Genomic DNA, 23,019 nt, shown 5'->3' with positions numbered 1-23,019 from the left:
AATAAAACAAACATAGTTACACTGTTTATATACAATGACTAATCAGATACTGTTCAGTTACCAGCAGACTTGACTTTTTTTTTAACAACAAAAAAAGCATAAAAGTGTGAAGTGTCTTTCTTCCTCTTGCCCGGGCTGAATTTGGCTCCTGGAAGACTGTGCTGTGCTGAAAAGATAAAAAATGGGAAGATCAGGAGACAAAATTTGGCTGTAGCTCCTCCAAAGATGGCGGGTAGACAAGAGAGGTAAAGGGTTGACGAGAGCAGAGCAAGTGACAACAGAAGTAATTTGAGGAATAATACTACTGGTAGTACAATGCACACACACACACACACACACACACACACACACAGTGTATGCTCCTCAATCTTATATTTGTGATATATTATGGTATATTTGACAGTGCTCTTGTGGGAATTCAATTCAGCAGTGGACTCCACATGCACAGACAGCAACATGCAATAATACAAGTAAATGTCTTGTAGGCACACTTTCAAGCACACAATACACACATGCCGACATACCTTGTCTCCACCCCAGCTAACCACCCACCCAATCACTAAACACCCATAGCAACACCCCTCCCACCTCTGAGCCGTGAAATCATTAGTAAGAGATAATGACCAGGAGTGTGTCAAGGCACAGTAGGCCAGCCTAACCTAATATCACTAGTAACACACACACACACACACACACACACACACACACACACTCAGTGAAGGCTGTAGTCAGTCTGACGCAGGCAGGTCTGGGTCACCCCCTCGCCTGTCTCTGCAAAGACGAAGGGGACAGAAGTGATTGGCTGTGACAGATCCTTGACGAGTAATTGCTCTAATCACTTGACGGCTCACGACTGATACCACCCCCACCCCCACCCCCCCCCCCCCACCCCTTACTCTATCCTCGTCTTCCCCACTCCCCCTGTTCATTTCCTCGTCGGCGTGGTAACAACACTGCGGTGTGGGCGGGCCGAGCGGCACAGGGACGGCTCTTCTGAATTGTCCTGCCATTATCAAGACTTCAGCGTTGACACATATACATAAACGTCAGTGGTATGCTCCCCACTTTTTTCACCCTCTGCCTTCCACTGTCACTCCCTTTTCTCCCCCCCGTCCATCTTTTTACTCATTACATCTTTCCTCTTCTTTTCTCTCAGTCTACATGTCAATTCTCCAGTGTCTCCAATTCTCTGTGGCCAGGATAAGCTACTCTAGATCCCACAAAGCACATTACTCAACACTAACTTAGCCTCCTTCCAAGGCTCTATATTGAGTTAGAGCACATGTACACTGTTGTTTCAACTGGAGCAGCAACATGAGGTGTCCCACTCTCTCCCCCACCCTTTTAAGAGACAGAAATGGGGATATAAATGGTAAAACAAGGAGAAAGATACCCACACTCTGTAGTAACTGTGCCAGACTTTGCAGAGAAGGAGGCCAGGAGGAGAGAGCAGGAGATTCACCAACTGGGGGGGTGGGGTGTTGGTGACGGGGAAAGGGAAAGGGAAAGGGGGACGTCTAGATATCCAACCACCCCCCAATCCAAGAACAGCCACCCCCACGCCTCCTCACGCCCACCCAGACCCACCCACCCTGGAATAAGAGACCATCAATTAGGGCTAGTGGGTTCGCGACCATCCCTCAGCCTCCCCACCGCTCCGCTGAGCTGCTGCTCAACCAGTGCAGAGGAGATGGAAGAAAAGAAGGAGGAGGAGAGAGGAGCTATAGGTAGGGCCTCATGCTGTCATCTCCACTCATAGGTAGTGCTGCATTCATGGCCCTTAATTATATGTGGGTTGTCAGTACTGGTAGAAAACCCCAGCAAGTGAGTGAGAGAGAGAGAGGGAGAGAGAGAGAGAGAGGGAGAGAGAGAGAGAGAGAGAGCCCGGGCGTGGGAGAGAATAGTTAGTGAGATTGGCGAGAGTGGACGAGACAGAGATGACAGGCAGGCTACCCGTTCTGCAACAGTGACGAGTCCTCCATCCTATTCCCTCCCCTCACACCCCACCCCCCCACTCCCGTGCCATTGACTGGGCCAGTTGACTGGGAAGGTGAGGAGAAGGCTCCCTGCTCCATCTCGCTGGGTAATGATGGGGCTGTCCGTCTCGGTCAGTTACCGCTCCCCTTCAAAACAGAAGAGCCCAAAAAGAGAAATCGATATAATGCATCCCCATTTCATTTTTTTTTTTTTCCTTCTCAGATGATTTGTGTGTACTTAGTCACGGCCACTGCACACGTAGTCTGGTTGTCTTCAGACAGGTCGTGTTGGGTAATATGTTGGATTTTTCCAGTCTGTTATTGCTTTATTGCCTCTAAAACACACAGAGGTTATCATTATTATTATTGTTTGTTACTCTCTGCCTCACTACATATACTATAATCTCTGGATAATATGTCATTTGCACAGTGCACATGCACAGCTGTCACTTACAAATAAGGCATCGTTTATCTGACGCTAACATGGTGGCCAATCCAATGAAAATAGCAGGCTAGTTTAGAAGAATATACATAAGCCAGAAGTACAAAGGAGAGACAGATAGCTATGATCACCTTCTATTTTTATCCAACCAGGAAGAAAATTGACATAAAACTGTGGTAATCTTCCTACTTGCTAAATAACTATTTTTTTATTTCTAAATGGAAAACAAAATAACCTAAGTGAAAGGTTGGCTATTAGGTTGTGAAAGGTTAAATATAGGAGGTGCCCACAATTCCCAGTGCACAGTCAACATTGTTAAAGAGTAAATACAACAAAAAACAAAAAGGGTTTGCACTGTATTTGACATTAATTTGATGAGTGACAAGACTAATAAACAGAACATCCTGGTTAAGTGTTTCCAGGAAGTGAATTTATATCTGGGGTGATACACATCTCAGCCACTCGCCTGTCTATAAGTGGATAATGCAGATAGGAAATTAACAGAGGCAGAGACCCTAAATGCATATGTTTGTGTTTTTAAGCTGTGTTTCTCTGTCTGGACCCCTCAGGCCTCCACCAATATAGTCACAAAGTTAAAGTCTGCTAAGCTAATGTTATTCAAAGTCAATGGTGTACCATACAAAGGCTATATACATTCTCTCTTATCTAAGATCAACTACAACCTAAAACCACTTGGTGCTGGTTGTATTGAGAGTGAGACAAAGAAAGCACAATTAGTATTTTTACCAGTATTTTCCATTTATGGTGTTTGTTGAAAGACAAAAGCTATAAATGCCACAGAAAATCAAACAAAAGATGATAAGAGATGACGTGGTACTACCTAAACTGTGTGCTGATTTACACAGAGAGTTACCTGCGAAAGTCACTACTACTCTCTTCAGCCAGAATACTGTTAGCTTAGCATAAAGGCAGGAAGCAGGGAGATACAGCGAACTTGGCTGTGTCCAAAGGTAAATTCAAAATAAAATCTACCTAGCAGCTTCTTTAAATAATGTAAGTGTAAATACTTCCTTAGTGGGCTTTATAGGTGCTGCTAGGTAGTTACATTGCAAGCCAGACTTTTGCTGTTTTGATGTTAAACTAGGCTCAGCTACATGTGGTATAATATAAAATAACACAGATATTTCATAAAACTATTGCTGCAATAGTCTTTGGACAATGTCTGTCTACAGCACAAATAAATAACCTATAGGCTAACAAGCTTGAATATACAATTATCTCTAGACATATCCATTGGAATTTGGAGGAAGTGTTGTAGGAATCATGTAGGTGGTTTATTTCTTTAGTTTTCCGTATGTCTACTGGAGGTTTTTACAGCAAGTAGGAGTTATGACCATAGAAACAAAATACAATGCAGTCCAGAAGGCAAAACCAAGGCAATACTTGTTAACCTTATCTGCACAATAGACTTGTGTGTGAAACTAAGTTGAGTTTAGGTCTAAAAAGTTAGAAAACCATGAACAAACACAACATTAGTGTTTGGATCTGGTTCAGCAAACAGTTTGCCATGTTTTGCCTCAGGTATGTTCGGTAAACACCACTAGATCCTATTGAGAGTGACGAGTGTAGTGATTCCACCTCAGAATAAATCTCAGTGCTCAGCCCCCGAGCCCAAACAACAGGCCCCAGCCCATCATGGCCTTCAGGGGCCTGGTCCCAAAACAGGAGGCGAGCACCTGGGACCGCACTCTGTACCCTGACAACTTATAACAGCTACACACACACGCGCACACACACACACAATGCTAAACAGGGTCAACACAAACACACGTGCAAGGAGACTGTTTCCAGAGTAGGTCACTTTATTTGTCAAAGTGGTTTTTTATCATCGTTTTCTAACAAGTGAGGCTGGTTGGCCTGCACAAAGTAGCCATAAGGAGTCAGCATTTAAACCCAGCAGTTATACCAGCCTTACTGTTTTTCTTCAGTTGCAAATTAACTTTCAGCAAAACTATCTAGAATCACATTATCTTGATTATATTTTTCTTTAAATTCACCTGATTCAAAACTCATGTGGGAAAAGGATAAACTAAACTGGAAAGATAAGACAAACCAGCTGAAAAGGCTGGTTTGGTGGGAATAAAAAACTGCATTTTAAACCGTAGTTGAAACAGAGTAGGCTACTGTGGACTAATGTAAAATAATATAAAGGATATGTAGCCTAAAGGGTTTAGCAAATACAAAAAAACCTAAATTGCTCATGAAATTAAACCTTTTCATCTATGCAACAAATCCTCTTTCTTTCTAAATGAGGAATAAACAAACCCTCTATTTATAATCTATTAATCATGATACACCTGTCTGTGTGTCCGTTTGTGGCCAATGGTTCAGAATACAGTGGCTGACATTGACCCTGATAGAGTCAAATGAAAGTTGTTATTGCCGGGTCATTACACTGCTAAACTGGGGTGTCACACAGAGGGCTATAGGGGAGATGACATGGGCAAACGTCTCCTTCACTCTCACTCTGTACCCATATTTATCTATCTGTGTCTTGCTATCTAGCAAGCTAACTAGGATAGGCTAAACCCGCAATATTAATATATAATATTTTATTGCTAGATAGCGAAAAACACCCTTGCAAGTTAGCAAGCTACTCAAGTGTTTTCACTGGCTGTTCAGCTGAATTATCTGTTTTCTCTCAGTTTGTTGTTTCTTAACAGAGCAATCACACATTAAAATGTATCATGCAAAAGACCTCAGTCGAGTCATGTCATTTTGATCCTTTTTAACTGATGTTTTTAATACTTGTCCATTGACACAACTGTCCATACTGTCAGTGCCAGCATATCTTCATTCTAAAGGTCTATTGTGTCACAATAGTATCTATTGGCAGCAATGGAATATAATATTCATAGGCATGTTTTCATTAGTGTATAATCACAAATCATCAAGTGCTTTTGTTACCTTAAAATGAGCTGTTTTTATCAACAAGGGGAAAAAAGGGAGTGGGGTCCCATTGATGTATTAAGGAGAACTAGTTACAGCGGCAGCCCAACTGTTCACATTCCTGTGAAAGCTGCTCAATGGCACATGAAGCCAAAAAATCCCCTTCCCTCTTTAAAGATTTTACCAACCGCCATGTTTCTACAGTAGCCCAGAATTTTTTTTTGTGGTCATCATCATTTCTACATGTTTTGACCAAGAGGTGTGGTTATATCTTGAAGTGAAATGCCAAATCAAGAAGTCATACAAACGTCACCTTATTGCAAAGTCTGTGAACATTTCACTCTTGGCCATTATATAACAAATAACTTTATCTCCGTGAGAAAAGCCTTGTAAAAAAATTCCCTGAAAACAGAGCAGCAACTTTCTAAGAAGAATAGATTCCCCTCATTTCCCTCTCGCTGTGTCTCTCCCTCTTTCACTTCCCTTTATTGCTGTTGTTAGTCTCCTTAGTTTGGTAGCTGTCCCTGTAAAGCCCTCAGCATGTTGGCGCTTCAAAGGCATCCCAGAGTAAATCAAGACTGCTCAAGATTAACGGTGGCAAATTATTCATGAACCCAAGATCTCCTGGCCGGGAATAGCACAGAGTGGCCTGGGTGACATGCCACAAAGCATCGGGGTTAAAGAAAATGTGCACACACAGCACACACACACACACACACACACACACTCAAACACCAACACAGCTCACTGATGCCACTGCTGCCACCAACACAGCTACCACTTAAATTAAGTGTTTTGGTTATTCAGTACACATTTCATTCCTAACAGCCAGAGGGAAGGAGTGACACCAGAGGTCAACAACACTGAACGCAGTTACACTCGCATTTTTACAAGCATTACATCTGCTCACTGATAACCACTCTCTGTTTATGTAATCAATAAACCAATGCAATTTTCGAATGGTGAGGGATTTCAGCAACATGATTACTGGCTGCCCGACTGGCTGACTGGAGCGGATGTGGGAACAGCAGCCCTAATAATGCAGTGAAGGCAGGGGGGGAGCTCGGAGGGAGTATCCGTTTAGCAGTGACCAGCTACGGCCTGCGCTGATTCCCCCGTAATAGGCTTTGGGCCCGGCTCCCACCGGAGAGTTTGGTTGACAATCTGACAAAGTTATCTCAAGATAAATGGGTTACGGGTCGGAGGCGGCAGGAGGGGAGAGAGAGAGAGAGAGAGCGACTTGACTTCTCTGTCAGTGATGTTTTGATGGAGGATGTGTATAGCCGCAAGCGCCGGCGCTAGCAGGTCCCCCCAGGTAGATGGGAAGATTGTCTTTGGCTGTATCTGCAAACAGAACACTGTTGTGTGTAGGTGTGTGTCTGTCTGTGTGTGTGTGTGTGTGTGTGTGTTTCTCTGTCTATTGGGAAATCTGATAGCTTTATTAAGAGGGAGATTTGCAAAGACAGGACACAGTGCATGGGAAAAGCCACCAGCAAGCCTAACGAAACCTGAGGCAAAGGTCACAAGTTCAACATTTTAGATGGACAATTTTTTAGATGGACAATGTTGATAGGCTTAAACAAGCGGACGCTCCGTATCAGCCTATATCATGAGCCATTTAAGTAATAACTGGGCCTGTCTCTCACTTACTCTCACTTACACACACAGGAACACAGAAACACACACATACAAGCACGGAAGTTCTCTCTTCACCCACACATACACAAACACACACCGTACAGGAGAGTACCTATCGCCAAGCCAGGCCTCTTTTTACCCTTTAATTCCCCAGATAAACAGACTTTTCTCTGATCCTGTCAGTCCGCGTTATCTGCAACGCTGGTCAGCCAGTCCGCAACTGTGGAGCAAATTAGGCCCCTAAATGTCAAAATTGCTACACTTTATTAAGTTAATTAGACGCTGAGTGTACACGGAGGCCAGGACGGGACGACAAACGCAGGCAGACAGAATGACAAACACAGAGGAGCGCTGACAGCCACTGCAAACCATACAAAACAATGCACAGAAGCTAAACACATAGACTTATATATAGACATATATACTAAACATGCATGCATTGACTTGTACTGTGCAGATAAACAGTCACACATATGTACAGTGCTGTATATATATTATTTGTGCAATGAAGCAGACATGCACTTACACACATACGATTACATACATACTTACTTAATACAATCCACTGAAATTAAATACTATAGGCCTTTGACCTGCATTTCCATCAATACTGCAAATGTGAAAGTGAAATCATAAATAACTGCATGTTGGGATGATTTGGACAATAGTAGTACACAAGGGCAAGGCATCTGCAATATATCACCAATACATGAACAGTATGCCAATCATTCAATAAGGTAACATCGCCATGAAACTTTCCTTCTAACGTTGATTTTTACGTCCACACCTACAGCCTGAAAGTGTATTTGAACATCTGGAGCACAATTGCACCATCTCCAAGAGACACTTGTGTTTTGTTGAAATTAATTAAAAATAACAATAATAATTGCAAAATGAAATTTTCCCTTTAAATACATCACATTTTTTTTTGTCTGACCTCATTAAAATCCACTGGATGAACAAATAAATGCTCATTTTGTTTTCCAAACGGTCATTTACAGTCAAAGAAAAGTATATATGCTATCTGACTCCCTGTTCACACCTGTTATGAAACTCCACTTTCAGAAATTCTGATATTTGGGATTAGTGCTGTATAAAGAGTACCAGTCAGAGATATAGAGCATAGACAAATCTGTTGTATTTAACAATTTGTTTACAGCTTAACTGAGTCAAAGTCGTGTTTATAAGCAATTATGAAAAACTTTTTTTGAGCTGTTAAAGAGTTACAGAACATTAAAGTTAAGGTAAAACTATTTTTCAATGTATCCACACATTACAAAAAAGAGTGAAAGTGTGCATATACTATTCCAACCACAATATTAATTTTCACTATTCTCAAAACCATGAGGCTTGATAACTCCTATTCTATTGTCAAATGCTTCTACTTTATTCAGAACCACAAATGGAGATTTTAGTTAGCTTCTTTCTAAACCTGTTCAGTACCCTTAAATCTGTATTTTCTAAACCTCTCCAACATCCCGACACTTGAAAGCAAACCGCTGATCAATGCTTTGCAGACTGTACTAATCGATTAGGAGTGAACAGAGGGAGACGGGTCTAATGGCTGGTCCTGACTGAACAGGCCTTCTCATATGAGAGCAATTGTTCATTACAGGGCTATTTCATGGTGTTCGTCGCTTTGCAAGCTTCTGTCTTTCATTCAGCAGCGCGTTGGATGGAGGAATGGCCCCGGGATATATTGTCTGCTCAGAGCTTGAATGTTGTCATGCTAGTTCCCAGTGATTTGCCTCGTGCGATTCAAGACTTTGAAAAATGGGAAATGTGTTTCGCAGACTTGGGAGAGGAGGGCTGAATGTGATATCAGTGTTACCCAGTGCAGGATGTTAAGAAAAGTCTGTGGGAGAATGGAGTTATGTTTCAGTTCAGTCAGAATCTTAAAGTAATGTTTTAGTACTTATGGTGGCTTTAATGTTTTATTACAATCAGTGTAACATCCAGGTTTTAGAATGCTTTTTAATGTTTCTCAGCACTCAGGCAGAACAATATTCAACTCATACAGCACAGAAAGACTTTATATGGTTCACATGCAGTGCACTATGTGCTGCATGTTCGACAGCCGTGTTACTCTGAGGAAGCCAAAAGCAATAAGTCATGGACAGATTCTTGACTGTTGCTCTGAGTTGAATTATTTACCCTACATTCCAACAATATGTAAAGTATCCAAACCATCTCAATCGAAATCTGCCTGCAACACAGCTCAGTGATTCTCTCCATACTAAACAGAGACCTCTGGGCATGACAGCAGCCATACATTATTTCTACCCACACACACACACACACACACACGCACACACACACACACACACACACACACACACACACACACACACACACACACACACACAGCTCATACATCTACACACCACACATAGCTCCACATATAACCTCTGATGCATTATTTCTCTAGCCTTCAGTGCGAGAGTCACAGGTGAGTCCTGGGCGCTTTCATCATAGTCTGGCTGTCCGGCTGGCTGGCTGCAGTCTCATCTGTCCCTGGGTTGAAATTGCCAATAAAGAGGGTCTCATATAGATCACCCCCGACGGGGGCTGGCGACCTGTCATGCAGACCATGATTCCTAGCTCTCAGAGAGGGGAAGAGGGACAAATAACCCTCTGAATCTCCCTATATCTATCTCTCCACCCCCACCCCCCACCCCCAACTCTCCGTCTTCTTTTTCAGTCACACACACACATACATGTCCCTTCCACCCCTCTCCAGCAGGCCATAAAGTGCCACGCGGAAGGGATATAGTGGACACAGTCATAGGAGAGACAAGTGCCGGCCTGAGCTTTCACTTTCCCGCTCCAGAGGTAGTGAATCAAACTAATGGGTTAAAGACATGAAGACGGATGAGCTGGAGGATTAGGACCTGGGTAGAGGTTTCCCAAATGTACTCTCATACGCCTGTGATTCTTAAACATTTCAAACTTTGCAATCAAAAAGATGGAGTTTAATTTTAACCTTTTGAAAACTGCAGAAGAAAAAACAAATCATTAATGTGCCCCAGAGCAGGGCACTGAAAGGTGGACACCACGACTGAACCTCCTCCTCATCTGATATTGGGGAAAATTATGTTACCAAACTATTCGCACGTCTTAGATATAAGGTCATGTGCGGAACATGCACATTTTCACAACACCTAGATTTAAATCATAAAAATAATTTCATAGTAAGTAAGTAAAGTAATTCTAATGTAGAAAATTTCTCTTAAAAACGCAGTAGAAGCGGTTCATTGTCTTGGTTTCATTATTTTTCAAGATGCATTGGTTTCAATACTCCTATAAGTTCCACATGATCCCATCTCTTTTTAATAGTCACTTTCTTATTTCAGATTTAAAAAAAGTTCATTTTTACAAGACAGAGTCCTGGTTTAGAGCAAGATGTACTGTGAAGAGAGATGAACTTTGTGATTTTTGAAAGACCCACAGTGCTCCCTGCTGGTGAAGGAGAAAACAGCAAGATGAATCTGAAGCTGCACACACAGAAGCTACAGCCTACAGACTAGCATGTGTATGTGTTTTAACGTGCATGTCTCAACCTCACATGAGTTGCGTGCACTCAAACCTCCAACTACATGGGAGTCTCCCTCATCGACCTCCCGGCCACAGAGAGAGCTCTGGCGTAACGGTTTCCTCCAAGATTTTGTCTGAATCATGGACAAGAGACACCGAGCGAGAGAGAGACAGAGAGAGAGAGAGAGAGAGAGAGAGAGAGAGAGAGAGAGAGAGATGAAGAGAAACCTGCATGGCCAGTGGGCAACTTCAATAAAAGACAATCTGACTTTTCAGAAGCTATAATAATCAAGATCCTCCCACCGAGGTTGTTTGTCTGAGGGGGACACGGATGGCTACGGGTAAGGAGGAGGAAATTCAGAGCGGTAATTAATAGTCCTAAGTGACTGCTGCTGGATGGGAGGCAGGGACAGGGTTTGTTGTTACTGTGAGCTGGTACTATGTCCCCCAGCGTGTCCCACAGCCTCGTGGGTTGGCATGTAAGCAGAGGAGGAGGAAATGGAGAAAGTGCCTTTATTACTTGTTCGTTTGTCTCCGGGGCCTCTCCTGATCAGCCAGAGACTCAACCACCCTCCTTCTGAACACACACACACACACACACACACACACACACACACACACACACACACACATGTTCATGCCTTCCAATGCTAATCTCGTGTCACAAATGTTAAGGGAAAGACACGAAATGCCACAAAAATGTCATCACACCACTCCTGTCACTGGCTCATCCAACCCTTCCATCCCCCTTGTAAACATATTCAAACATACACTCATTTGCATGTGTTTGTGTGTGATGGAGTGGGGGGGGGGTGGAGGTACCAGCTTGTTGTTTTTAGCCTTTGGGTGCCTGTTTCTGCGTGGAGCAGCAGGGTGGTTTCCTATAATCCCATCACTGTTGTCGTCATGAAGGCCCAAAGGCCCTGCCCGGGGATGCGACATTTCTGGCATCCTCTGACTCTCCTCCACTACAAGAGCCAGCAGCTCCGGAGCCAAAAAACACACTGTGCGGACTACCACTAGTCATATAGTAGTATCAGTACTACACTGGTTGAAAGTGACTTAGTGTATAGTAAGTCTAGCTTGGAAATGAATGAGAAACATGTAATGGAGATGTAAGGTACATTAAGGAACACTCACACTGGAGCTGAAACAATTAATAGATTAGTTAGTTAGAAGGAAATGTATAGGCGACTATTTTGGGAATTGAATAATCATAAAAATAATCATGTAAAAAGTAATTTTTCTGGTGAATATTATTTGGTTCCAGGTCTCCAATGTGAAGATTTTCTGCTTTTCTCTGTTTCATGCAATCGTAAACTGATATCTGGTTTTTGGACTGTTAGTGGGACAAAACAAGACATTTCATGATGCCACCTTGGGCTTTTGGTAAACTGGGACAGGCATATTTCACCATTTTCTCAAATTTTATAGACTAATTACTAAAATGTCAATGTAATTACTAAAAATAAACAAAAAATAGTTATACCAGATTATTTTTCCTGTGGCAAATGGTTCAAATCAAAAGGAGAGTCATGAAATAAAAACATACCCCTCAAGAATTTGTATTTTACAGCTATTAAAAAAAGTAATTGTGCCAAAATGTTTATATCATGATTGTGTTAGCTGAACTCACTGTGCTATATTACCCATTTACTAAAATCTATTTTCACCTTTTCTTCAAAGAGTCGACCATGCATCAAGCTCTTTGGACAAGATCAAATCAAAAATAACACTTGACAGGAGGAAGGAAGGTACAGGCAGCACTCCGACACCCATGCATCTTGTCTGTCTTCATCTCGCAACTTGCAGCCTTCTCCCAAACTGTCACCCAGCCGCCTGGCGCCCGTCCCCATGTTCACTCCCAGTGGGGATCCGACCTAGCACCAATATGCAATTTCACCAATCTGTGCTGACAGCGTTCATGTCGACTACTCACAACCAATCCCTCCTTCTGAGACCATCTGTGTGGTTAAAATACAGTATTTCAGTCAGAGAGCTTTCACAGGTCATGAAAGGTAACAGAGGAGACAGGCGGGGCTGTGGCCCTGCATCCCGGGCCAGACAAATCAGTGTAACAGCATATTGTAAGCTACAGACTAAGCAGAGGGGGATATATCTACCAGGACTGAGGCTGTGTTTATGGCTATGCCTGCCTTGGGAAGCCCCACGGCACTATCGGTGACCCCCACTGTAGATTTCCTTACTAATGTGACCCCAGATTGTGTATCACAATCGGCATGAGAAAACTCCCACAGGCTACAGTTAGTCCTGGGCACAGGGGATCGTTGTCCTCAGCCCGCCTGAGTACAGACAGGATGTGGCAGCTTGGAGGCATTTAGTTAAAGGAGATGCACTTTAACGCTGCAGGCATGCATTTATGGAAGCCCTACTAGGGTGAAAGTGTATGACGTGCTGGAGCCTATACACAAACAGCAAAAATGGGAGGTTGGATAAAAAAGAAAAATACAGAGAATTAGCCTTACCTTGTTCCATGGCATCTAATCATTTGTGATAGTCTGTGTACTCATTCTTATAATTAATTTGTTTTCTGGGACAGCTTTTTCTCCACAAATTGGGTTTAAAAATATCATCTGTTCTTTTATATTAAGTACACACGGTGAGAGGGAGATATGTGGATGCATGGGTATGTGCAAGGCAATAAACATCAATGAAAGCAGTTCACATGAAGCACAACTGCTGCCTATATGAGAATCAAGAGGCCCTAGATACTCATAAGTTGTAGTGCTTGTCTGCTGGACTAGTATGACCCAGGTATTGATAGTTATCTTATTATGTTCAGATATTTAGTGAGTTTGATATTCACAGTTGACTTGCTATGTTAACATTGATTCTATGTTGAAGTATGATAAGAAGCATGACAGCACTGGAAATGCTCCAAACACCCTAAGACTATTGAGTATACAGTATAACGTAAGTCAGTAATGAGAGTATCTTTTAGACAATCTGGTAAAAGACAGAGAGTCTGTTAATATTGTCTCTGAACAGAACAGTGTAGTCTTGTATACTGGCCTAATAAAATTAAGGCATTTAGCATGTCACAGTAGGAAACTGTCATGGCTTACTGAGACACTTGAATACAACAGAGCCTTCTTTACTGTCATTAGTTATCCTGCGCTTTTCCTACGAATCTAAATGTCTGCTTTGAAAAAAGGCCTACTGTATAGTAATGGATTGAAAATTATTTCCTCCAATTAAGTGGTTTCACAACTCCACTCTGAAGCAGATTTCCATTTTTTCACTCTCACTTTGTCACATGCATCTAATGGCTCCCTTGTTTATTGCACTGGACAGTTTGCTCCTGTACACAAATCTAGTGGTGAGCGTTTTACTCTACTTTATACTGTACTCCACTACATTTATTTGACAGTTTGAGTTACTTTGCAGATTAAGATTGATGAGCATATGTAACAGTAAAGTAATATAGAATGTTAAACTACCCAATAGCTGATAAAATAGTTCAAATTAAATCCACCATAACCAGCTACAATGATAAAATGTTAATGCAGCAGTAATAATAATAGAGTAAGAATATAATAATATAACAGTGACAGGAGCAATTCATCCTGAGTACTTTTATCTATACTTTTGTTCTTTTACTTTAAATTCACTGTAAGTAAACGCCCTCATACACTGCTGTGGAAAGAAGTAGTCACAGTGGGCTTCAGTTTGGGACTCACCGGCCTGTGTCTCCCTTACTCTACATCTCTTGTAGATTTTATTGCAGTCTGAAGGTCAATGAAGATCCAAAATATGAATGTGATTTGTCATTCTGCAGACATCACCTCCAGCCTTGTCATCCAGGTGAGCTGTTACAAAGTGGGACCGCTGGGGCTGGAAAGAAAGCTTGTAGTGTGACACCTTAGTCCAGCTGTCACTCTGTGTGGTGTCACACAGACACAAACAGTTGGACAGTATATAGTTAATAACCCCAGTTTTGAGTGACAGGTGACATTTCGTTATAGAGAAATCGTAGAGGCACAGTGCACATCCAAATAGACATGACACACACAATGTCACAGCCAGGACAGGGAAACTTTGCTGGAGGACTTCAGACTGAAACTCCAGACTTTCCACTGTCATTTTGATTCCGCTTAGCCACAAACCCTCATGGAGAAGTTCTGCAAAACCAGACATGTTACTATGAACTGGCAGGATTGCATAACACAGATTTTTGACCAGTTCACCCCACGATGCTGTCCTGATAGGGAGGAGGGTGGGTCTATCTTCCATCCATTGCAACCTTTGAAATGAAACCTTTTGTAATGTTGAATATTAAACCTAAAGTAAAGATTTTAATTTCTTATTATTATTAACACTTATCCATCCTGATAACACTTTGAGGTCACAAACTCTGTTTTTATAACTAATATTGTATCAAACAAATCAAAGAAATCATTTGTTTTAGTGTTAGAAGTAGTAACATAATATGGTATTTTAATTTAATTTGCAGTTTCAGAGTCGAATATTTTATGTCTATTTTAGTTTATATCACAGGTTATTGAACAGATGATGGCTCATTCACTGATGCAACGTAATGAAACACCCACATGCTGTGTTGTCATTGGTTAACTCTACAGTCAGTCAAACCGTGGTGGGCGGGAGTTGAGACTTTTACCCAATCAGCTCACACGCCCGGTGCACTGCCCCTCCGACAGTCAGAAACATGGCGTTACGGGAGCTATCGTCGCTGGAGAAATTTTTAGGATTGAAAAAGCCGAACAAGTACAGTACACAGGGGGATAAAAAGGTGACATGACCGTTCATCTTTGTGGCGTCCACTGTTGGTTTTAAGTCGCTATTTAATTTAATTGGAAGCCTGTAAGTTATTGTAATTTAGCACACAGTAGCTAGCTAGATAGTGCTAACACGCTAGTCATGTGTGTTGAAAACACAGGCAGTCATCGTGGCATATCTCCCCTTGTGTTATCAGTCAGTGGCCATTTTCATCGGTTAGGCTGAGCAGAGAAAATCCAGAAAGTAACATTTGATACCAGCTGTCTGATTTTCACAACTCTGCACAATGGAAATAGCTCCATGCTCTGCGCATGCTCGTCCACAGACGTAGAGTGAGGGGAGGGGAGGGGAGGGGAGGGCTGTCACTGTCTGCATGGTTATACTGTAATACTGTGAAATAAACTGATGACTGAGAGGGGGAGGAGGGGAGGGCTTTACTGAAATATAAAACAGCAGAATCTTTAAGGAAACTGTTGAACAATTATTCTTTTATCCTCACATTGAGCACTTTAAACATTCAACCACATTTAACAGCATATGAGACACTCCCTCAGAGCCAATTCATGAATGTGTTGGGGGTTTTTCCCCCATCTTAATTGTATGTGTTAAGTTAGTTAGAATCAGATTGAATTAAATTGTGTTGTTATTCCCCTTTTTCCTCTCTCTGTACATCTCGCTGCCCTCTCTCTGTCACACTTCTCCCTGCAGGTACCTGTACTACAGAATAATAATGGTCCTCCACTGGTGGGGCTGGTGACCATCGCCTGTCATTTGGTGAAAGAGGCCAAGCGCCCAGAGCTGCTGGGTGACTCTGCAGAGAGCAGGGCTGTGGTGCAGCAGTGGCTGGAGCACAGAGTCACCAAGCTGGACGGCTGCACAAAGGAAGACATCAAGACAATCCTGAAGGTAGAAATGCCGATAATCAAGGAAATCTTTAAAATCTTGTTTTTCCAAATTCCTGTTGTATTGTGTCTGCAGACTTAAATGTGTCTGTACTCTGTACCCAGATTTGAATGCAGTTGATTACAAGTTAGCTTTAAAAAAAATTCAGCTTTTCCTGCTTGATAGTGCTGATTGTTATTATATCTTGTTTTTTCATTCCCTACCTTTGAGAGGCGCCACAGCATTTTGTTTTCTCTCATATTCCCTTTCTCTGCCCACCAGCTAGGCCACTGTGCTTCTGTGTACGTGTGTTTGTCTTGTTGAGGAATACAGACTGATGTATGGCCCTTCAGTGACATGGCCCCACATGACAGAGAAAAATGTTTTAATGTGCCTGACGCCAGTCAGCGTGAAATGGATCGCCAGCCACTGGTCTTCTGGACGCTAGGCGCCTCTTGGCACTGTCATGTCAGCTTGAAGTGTCTGTGTGTCTGTCTGTGTGTGCGCGTGTGCACACTTCTCAGCGTGACACACTGTTGTGGCATGGCTGAGGAGTCATGCTGTGTAGCGGCATGTTATCTGGACAGGCCTCTTAAATATTTTAATGGTGCCACTTACAGAAGGAAGTCGCCTTGAGCAGCTCAGCTCTGGTCCCCGGTGGCCCCCTGTCCTGTCCTGCTGCTTTAGCTCTGTCCTTAACACTCTTCTTTCACCACACCAGTCATCTCCCATTAGATTATCCAGAAATAAAAACTGTCAACTGCAGGAGTTCTTAAACTTTCTCACCCCAGGATCCCAAAGAATAATTCATAGTTTTTCCTAGCAGAGACTTGTTTCTGAACATCTTCACTCGTGTAATGTGACAATAAACAAGCAAGACCACTTTGGCCCTGAACCCAGAGTTAGCTGAATAAATCAGACTAGTACTTATTGGGTGACTTCCTGTTGGCTCAGGAGTTGATTATTATTGGTTTCATGAGGCAAATGCTCTAGCATACAGCCAGTTACATCTGGGCGAGTTCCCACTTTGTCTTTAGTCAATGGAGAGCACCATGTACTGCATCAACATGCTTTCAGATTTCTGAGTTATGGTGGCTCTCTGTGTTTGTCAGAAATCTATGCACCATGAATATGAAATATAGAAAACATTTTCATTTGAGAAAATAGTTAATGGTATTCGGAGTAGAGTTGAGCAAGTAGTCAGCTGAAACGAGTATCCAGTACGGATAATGCACTTTTTACGATAACGAGTATCTTTAGAGTAATATGTGTCAGTATGTATGTTCTAATAAACAATAAATATAGCTACTTTTATAAAAACAAAACTAGTTCTCTTATGACTGTGATCAAAACATTGCTCCAATAAATATAGCATGATGATCAACCCATATCAATATCAGGCTTGAATAACAACTTCCAGGTAGTCCCACCCACATCCGATTTAAGACTCGTCTATTTTAAGTACGGCTATGGATAAAGATAATTTAGATGGTTGAACAGATTCAGATAACAGTGTACTCGCTCATCCCTAATTTGGACAACACAATCTTGAGAGTTCTGAGCTAGGCACCAAGAGTAATGGAAGCCTGAAGGCCAGTAGAAAGTAGCGCTGGGACAGTAAACCCACTGTGAGGTCACTCTGTTTTAATCTTATATGTGGAAAAACAGATAAAATAGACAATGCTCTCTGGGTCATTCTGACAGCAGTCAACAACTGACCACAGTAGCTATAGAAAAATAAATGTGAACAAAGACATGCAGTGAACTGAAATAGTAATATACATATATATTTTGTGCATTATTCTTTGTTATTAGTTCCAGTCTAATGTAAAAGTGAACAGCTGTGCCTTTCTAGCTCGTACATGACCCACCCCAAAGGGCAAAAAAAACTGAAGAATTCTGTGTTTTGAAGTTTTCCCTTAAGTCTGTGGTTGTACAACAGCACTTTATCTAAATTCTGCTACAAATGTTTCCTGAGTTGTTTTATCTGAATGTACCAATGATGGAGTGCACAGTTAAGGTGGGGGCAGGTAGAGAAGAACCCAGGTTTGGAGCTTCATGTGTTGGGTGGGGGTGGCAGGAGAGCTGCCTCTCCTCTGATGCTCGACTGGGCTTCAGCTCCGTGGCTGTAGGCTAAGAAAAGCAAGGATCTGATTGTGGAAAGGGAGGAAGTCTGCAGTCTTCATGCCTTGTTTGGCATCACCCACTCTTGCCGCACAATAACTCCATTTGCCCCCAAGATGCTCTGTGTGCGTGGAGTGTTCCCTTCGCACAATGTACAAGTGCTAAAGATGGTCCCTTCCCCTGGGACCAGCACTTCCATGCACGACTTTGCACACACAGACATGGACTGAGAAACACACATCATGATGCCCAAGTTTAGGACAGCTTCATTAATTTGCAGGCGTGAGTTGTAGTAATTTGGTAGCTGAGTAAACAAATAGCCTGTTTTGTACAGCATCTGTGTTAAGTCGCCAGTCATGCTATACCCCCTCAGGTTACATATTATTCCTATCCACATAGCAGAGTGCAGACACACACACACGCAAGCTAGACTCCACACTCATCTACCTCACGCACCCACAGATATATAGGTTAACGAACCTGCTGTCATACCCCCTTTTAGGTCTGTAGTGTCATCAAGAGAGTAAAATTATTCAAATAAAAATGTCACTTTCATTTCTCTTTTGTTTGTTTTTTTCAACATAAAAGAAAGAAAAGAGTCAGTGTTTATTATAGCTTCATTAGTGATTCACATAAATGTCATTTTCTTCCCTAATGAATAATGTATTCATCTGTCATGAGAAGACAAGTGTGTTTACATAGAAATGCATGCCATAAATGCATAAATTAACTACCTCATTTGCATAGCTTTTTATGTTGTCAAAATTCTTCTTGCAGGACCTCAACCTCTACCTGCAAGACAAAGTCTACCTGGCTGGCAACCAGTTCACCCTAGCTGATACTTTCATGTACTATGGAATCCATCCACTCATAGTAAGTCACCTTTTCTCTCACTTCTGCACCTTTAGGTGTTACGATTAAGGTTTTTTTAGTGCTTATTATCACTTAAACTGTAATGTGTCTCCAAAAAAAAGATTTTCAGGTGATGCATATAGTGCAAAGATATTTGGAGATATTTAATGGTTTGGATTAAATTAGATAAGATAAGATCAGAGTTGCTGTTTTTAATAACTTGTGACTTAAAAAAGAGGTACATTTTATACTAATTTCTATGTAACGTGTATGTACATAATATCTGGAGTATTCATTTATTTAAAAGGTCTACAAGGAAACATTCAAAGATTTTTGTAACTTGTAACTGATACAAAAACATAAAGGCACTAAACTTCTGAGAAGAACTTTTAGATTTTCCTTAGTTTTCCAAAGATGTGTGGGATTGCATGTTCAGGGGTGAATGTGATTGATTTGTTGTGCCTCAGTACCGCTCTCACCACCATTTACCAAGGACTCACTCATCCCTTCTTCCATCCCTTTCCTTCTCTATCAGTGCTCACTTCAGTCAGACCACAACTTTAATAAGCAATTTGTCACAGTGCATAACACACAATTAGACCAGTCATTTGGCCAAAGGGCATCAAGAACAAGTTGGCAATAAACACACGGGTTATAAACACATTCTCACTTCTCTTCAGAGAAGTAAAGTGATGTGGCACAAAGTGATGTCTTTAGCCCCAGTCCAGGGACAAGTAAGTTTGTTATGCCTTCCAGAATTCCAAAAAAAGTGAGTTCAGAAATGGGAAAGACGGAATGAGATGGAGGGAGGGGAGAGATCACATGTTGAGAGATGTCAGCGGTTGTGGCGGAGATGGAGTGTTGCCCCCCGCCACCAGGCAGAGGAGCGTCACTTTGGTTTGCAATCAGTGTGGTTTTTAACCTGAGGGACAAGGGGTCAGCCAGCCCAACCCTTAACCACAGCCTGTCCTGATGTTCAATTCATGGAAAACAACATTACACAAACATTAAACCTGACTGATGCTAGAATGGTTTTAGGCTGGATTGTTTGTCTGTGTGGAGAATTTCCACATTCCAGTTAATTAGATGATGAAAAAGCACACACACCTAATAAGATTTCTTTTCCAAGGACGTCCTGATGCATTCTGGTATTATGCTTTGACACCTGCGTTGTGCAATATGCCTGTTTTGATACAAACTTGTCAAACAATGGCAGTTCCTAGAGCACTTTAAATAAGCTTTGCCCTACAGTAAATGTATATGCTTACACTTCATTTGTGGTACTGAGAGTGACTAGTGCAGTGTCACAGAGGGTCTTTGCTGAGGCCTGAGAAATTGTTATCAGTTCAGAGGTTGTGATTGGTTAATAGTTGCCATTACCATCAGAGACACATACATTTAGTATCTGGTTTGGAAGTTTCTTCCATCTTCCTTCCTTCCTTTCTTTCAGTGGTTTCCAATATTTTTGGCTTGTAACCCTGTTTACTTGTGACCCATCATCACAAGTTATGAGTTCTGATCAGTTTGACTTAAGAGGGATTTTTCCATCTCCGTTTCTTGTGGCCTGAAGTAAAAGTATCCAGTATTTGACGAACAAAATTTGCAAAAAGTCCGAACAAAATAAACGGCAATAAAAGAACCAAAAATTCATTTAGAATCATCTTGTGACCCCCCTGGTCTAAATCACACTGACACATTGATTTGTTTTCAAATGAAACAGATCATCTCCTCATACAAATGTCCAATAAGATCAAATGCCTTAACATTGCTGAATTACATAATATTAAAGCATGATGCCTTTCACCAACGGTGTATTCTGTATAAAATACCAGTGTCAACGTCACCTCCTCCTCTGTCACCCAGGTGGACTTGGCCATCCAGGAGAAGGAGCAGTACATGAATGTGACACGATGGTTCGACCACATTCAGCACTATCCCGGCATCCGACACCACCTCCCTCCCGTAGCTGTGCTCAGGAACAGAATTTACACCGGCAGACACCACTGAGACCTGACCCCACCCAACCCAGCCTGACTCATCACAAGCTCGTCCGTCTTTTGGACTGTACCTGGGCAAATTATTTCCTAAAATCATTGTCCTAAAATCGATTTGAGGACGTTTCCACGTAGTCACTTCTATCCAAGATCTCCTTTTATTCCTGTTTTATCGGATCACGATTCCTGCCTTTATGTTGTCCTGGTCACATCCATGAACTCGACCTGTTTGATCTTTTGGATTCAAAAATATATAAATGTCAAACCACAAAAATCTGTGAAGAACAAAACAACTTAAAATGTTTTAGTGTCAAAGGTACTGCAACTCCATGAAGGGATTACCGGCTAATAAAAATCTAGTTCAGTTCATATTCTTTAAAATGTCAGTGTTTTTAATAACTATATTGCTGAGCACCATTGGCTGTTGACTTTAAAAAGGGCTGGAAGTGGAAGCAAGAGTCTCTGTCATTCAGCACTGCTAACATTATTTATAAATCATTTGGTGTCTTAACCCTTATTCTGTAACTAGGGAGCACAGATGTGAGACAGTTATGTTGGTCTTTTATGTTTTTTTTTTGTTGGAAATGTTCCAGAGGTCTACGTCCGTATGGTTGTTTTTCAAAGGGAAAGCTGTACGGGTTGCACTGAAGTGAAGTGCTGCTAGCTTGTTAAGAAGTTGTTTCTATTTATAAATGGTGATTCCTCGTTTAATCTGAGCCTTGAACATGCAATGATGACAAGCTTTACAGGTTCAAAGAATACTTAATAAGATGTTAACTGGCACTACATTATGTCCTTTAGGAAAAGCAGCATCCTTCATGCCATATCAATGCATTTCTTAGCAGCAGTTTGTTCAAATAAATGCGGTTGCTGGTTCGCCATCATAACCCCATAATGACCACAGTCACTGCTGAGTCCACATTGTTCTGCCAGCTCTCCTCCCTGATGAGTATAGTCAGCCTCTCTCAGCTCGCATCTCTATCAGGACTGTTGTGTTTGTTTTTCACATGCGACTCTCAGCCATTTCACTGGACAGTTTAGTTTCTGTGTGTGTGTATGCTGCCGATTACATCCCCGCTCTCTGTCCCACTTCCTCACCACCAGTCGTGTGGGCAGCAGTGAGCAGTTGAGCGTCAGCCCCAGAGTCAGAGATCAGAGTGAGGCTCCAATCAGTCCCACTACCACCACTGTTGATGCTGCAGGCCAGAGAGAGGGCAGCGGGCTCACCAGCTGCCACACAGATCCAGCCAGCCAAGGCCAGAACCCGGGCCCCTGGGCGACAGTCAGCCACTGTGTGTCATTTCAACCCTCACGCTCCCACGGGGCTACTGGAGAGAGAGGGACGCAGGGAGGCTGCGAGGGAGGGAGGAAGGGAGGGCGGGAGGAGGAGGGAGGCCACAGAGAGAGAGAAAAAGAGCACCCAGAGGCCGAGGGATCTTTTTGTGACATGTGAACAATGATCTGTGCGTCTGAAAGCCTTACTGCTGCTGGCTGGGTGTTTGCTATTAGCTGTTACCATTAACAGGTCAAGTCGTGGCAGAGGCAGAACCTGTAAATTAACATGATGAAGGTAATGATCAATAGACAAAGAACAGTACGAAAATGAGAAACAATAATTTCATTAGCTCTTCGTTGCTTTTGCTGATGTATTAAACCAGAAACACTCGTAGACTAGAGCAAAACAGTGACCATTCTAGTCTTTAATTCTTATAATACTGGATGCCTTTGTGTTATCCATGTATCTGTTACTCTTTACTGTCTTCTTCTGTTAAAATGCTCTCATTTCCTCCATCCTAACAGGCTCTACATATCTTTGTGTCTTTCGCTTCAGTGCTTTTGTCATCTGATGTAACCAAGATGTTCAACCTGTGCCAATAAATCAAAGGGATACGCATCTCATGACCCCTGA

The 23,019-nt window shown here is 42.1% G+C and overlaps 1 protein-coding gene across 1 annotated transcript; it reads left to right on the top strand.

Moving 5' to 3' along the window:
- The first annotated feature begins 15,146 nt into the window (after positions 1-15,146).
- eef1e1 (eukaryotic translation elongation factor 1 epsilon 1) lies at positions 15,147-23,019 on the top strand. The gene is made up of 4 exons (XM_051411030.1): positions 15,147-15,271; positions 15,967-16,164; positions 19,042-19,137; positions 20,980-23,019. The coding sequence occupies exons 1-4, from the start codon at positions 15,188-15,190 to the stop codon at positions 21,121-21,123; spliced, it is 522 nt and encodes a 173-aa protein (XP_051266990.1). The 5' UTR covers positions 15,147-15,187; the 3' UTR covers positions 21,124-23,019.

Source organism: Dicentrarchus labrax, unplaced genomic scaffold (assembly GCF_905237075.1).
Source record: "Dicentrarchus labrax unplaced genomic scaffold, dlabrax2021, whole genome shotgun sequence".
In the NCBI taxonomy this organism is placed as follows: domain Eukaryota; kingdom Metazoa; phylum Chordata; class Actinopteri; family Moronidae; genus Dicentrarchus; species Dicentrarchus labrax.
This window is presented reverse-complemented; position numbering and strand designations above follow the sequence as displayed.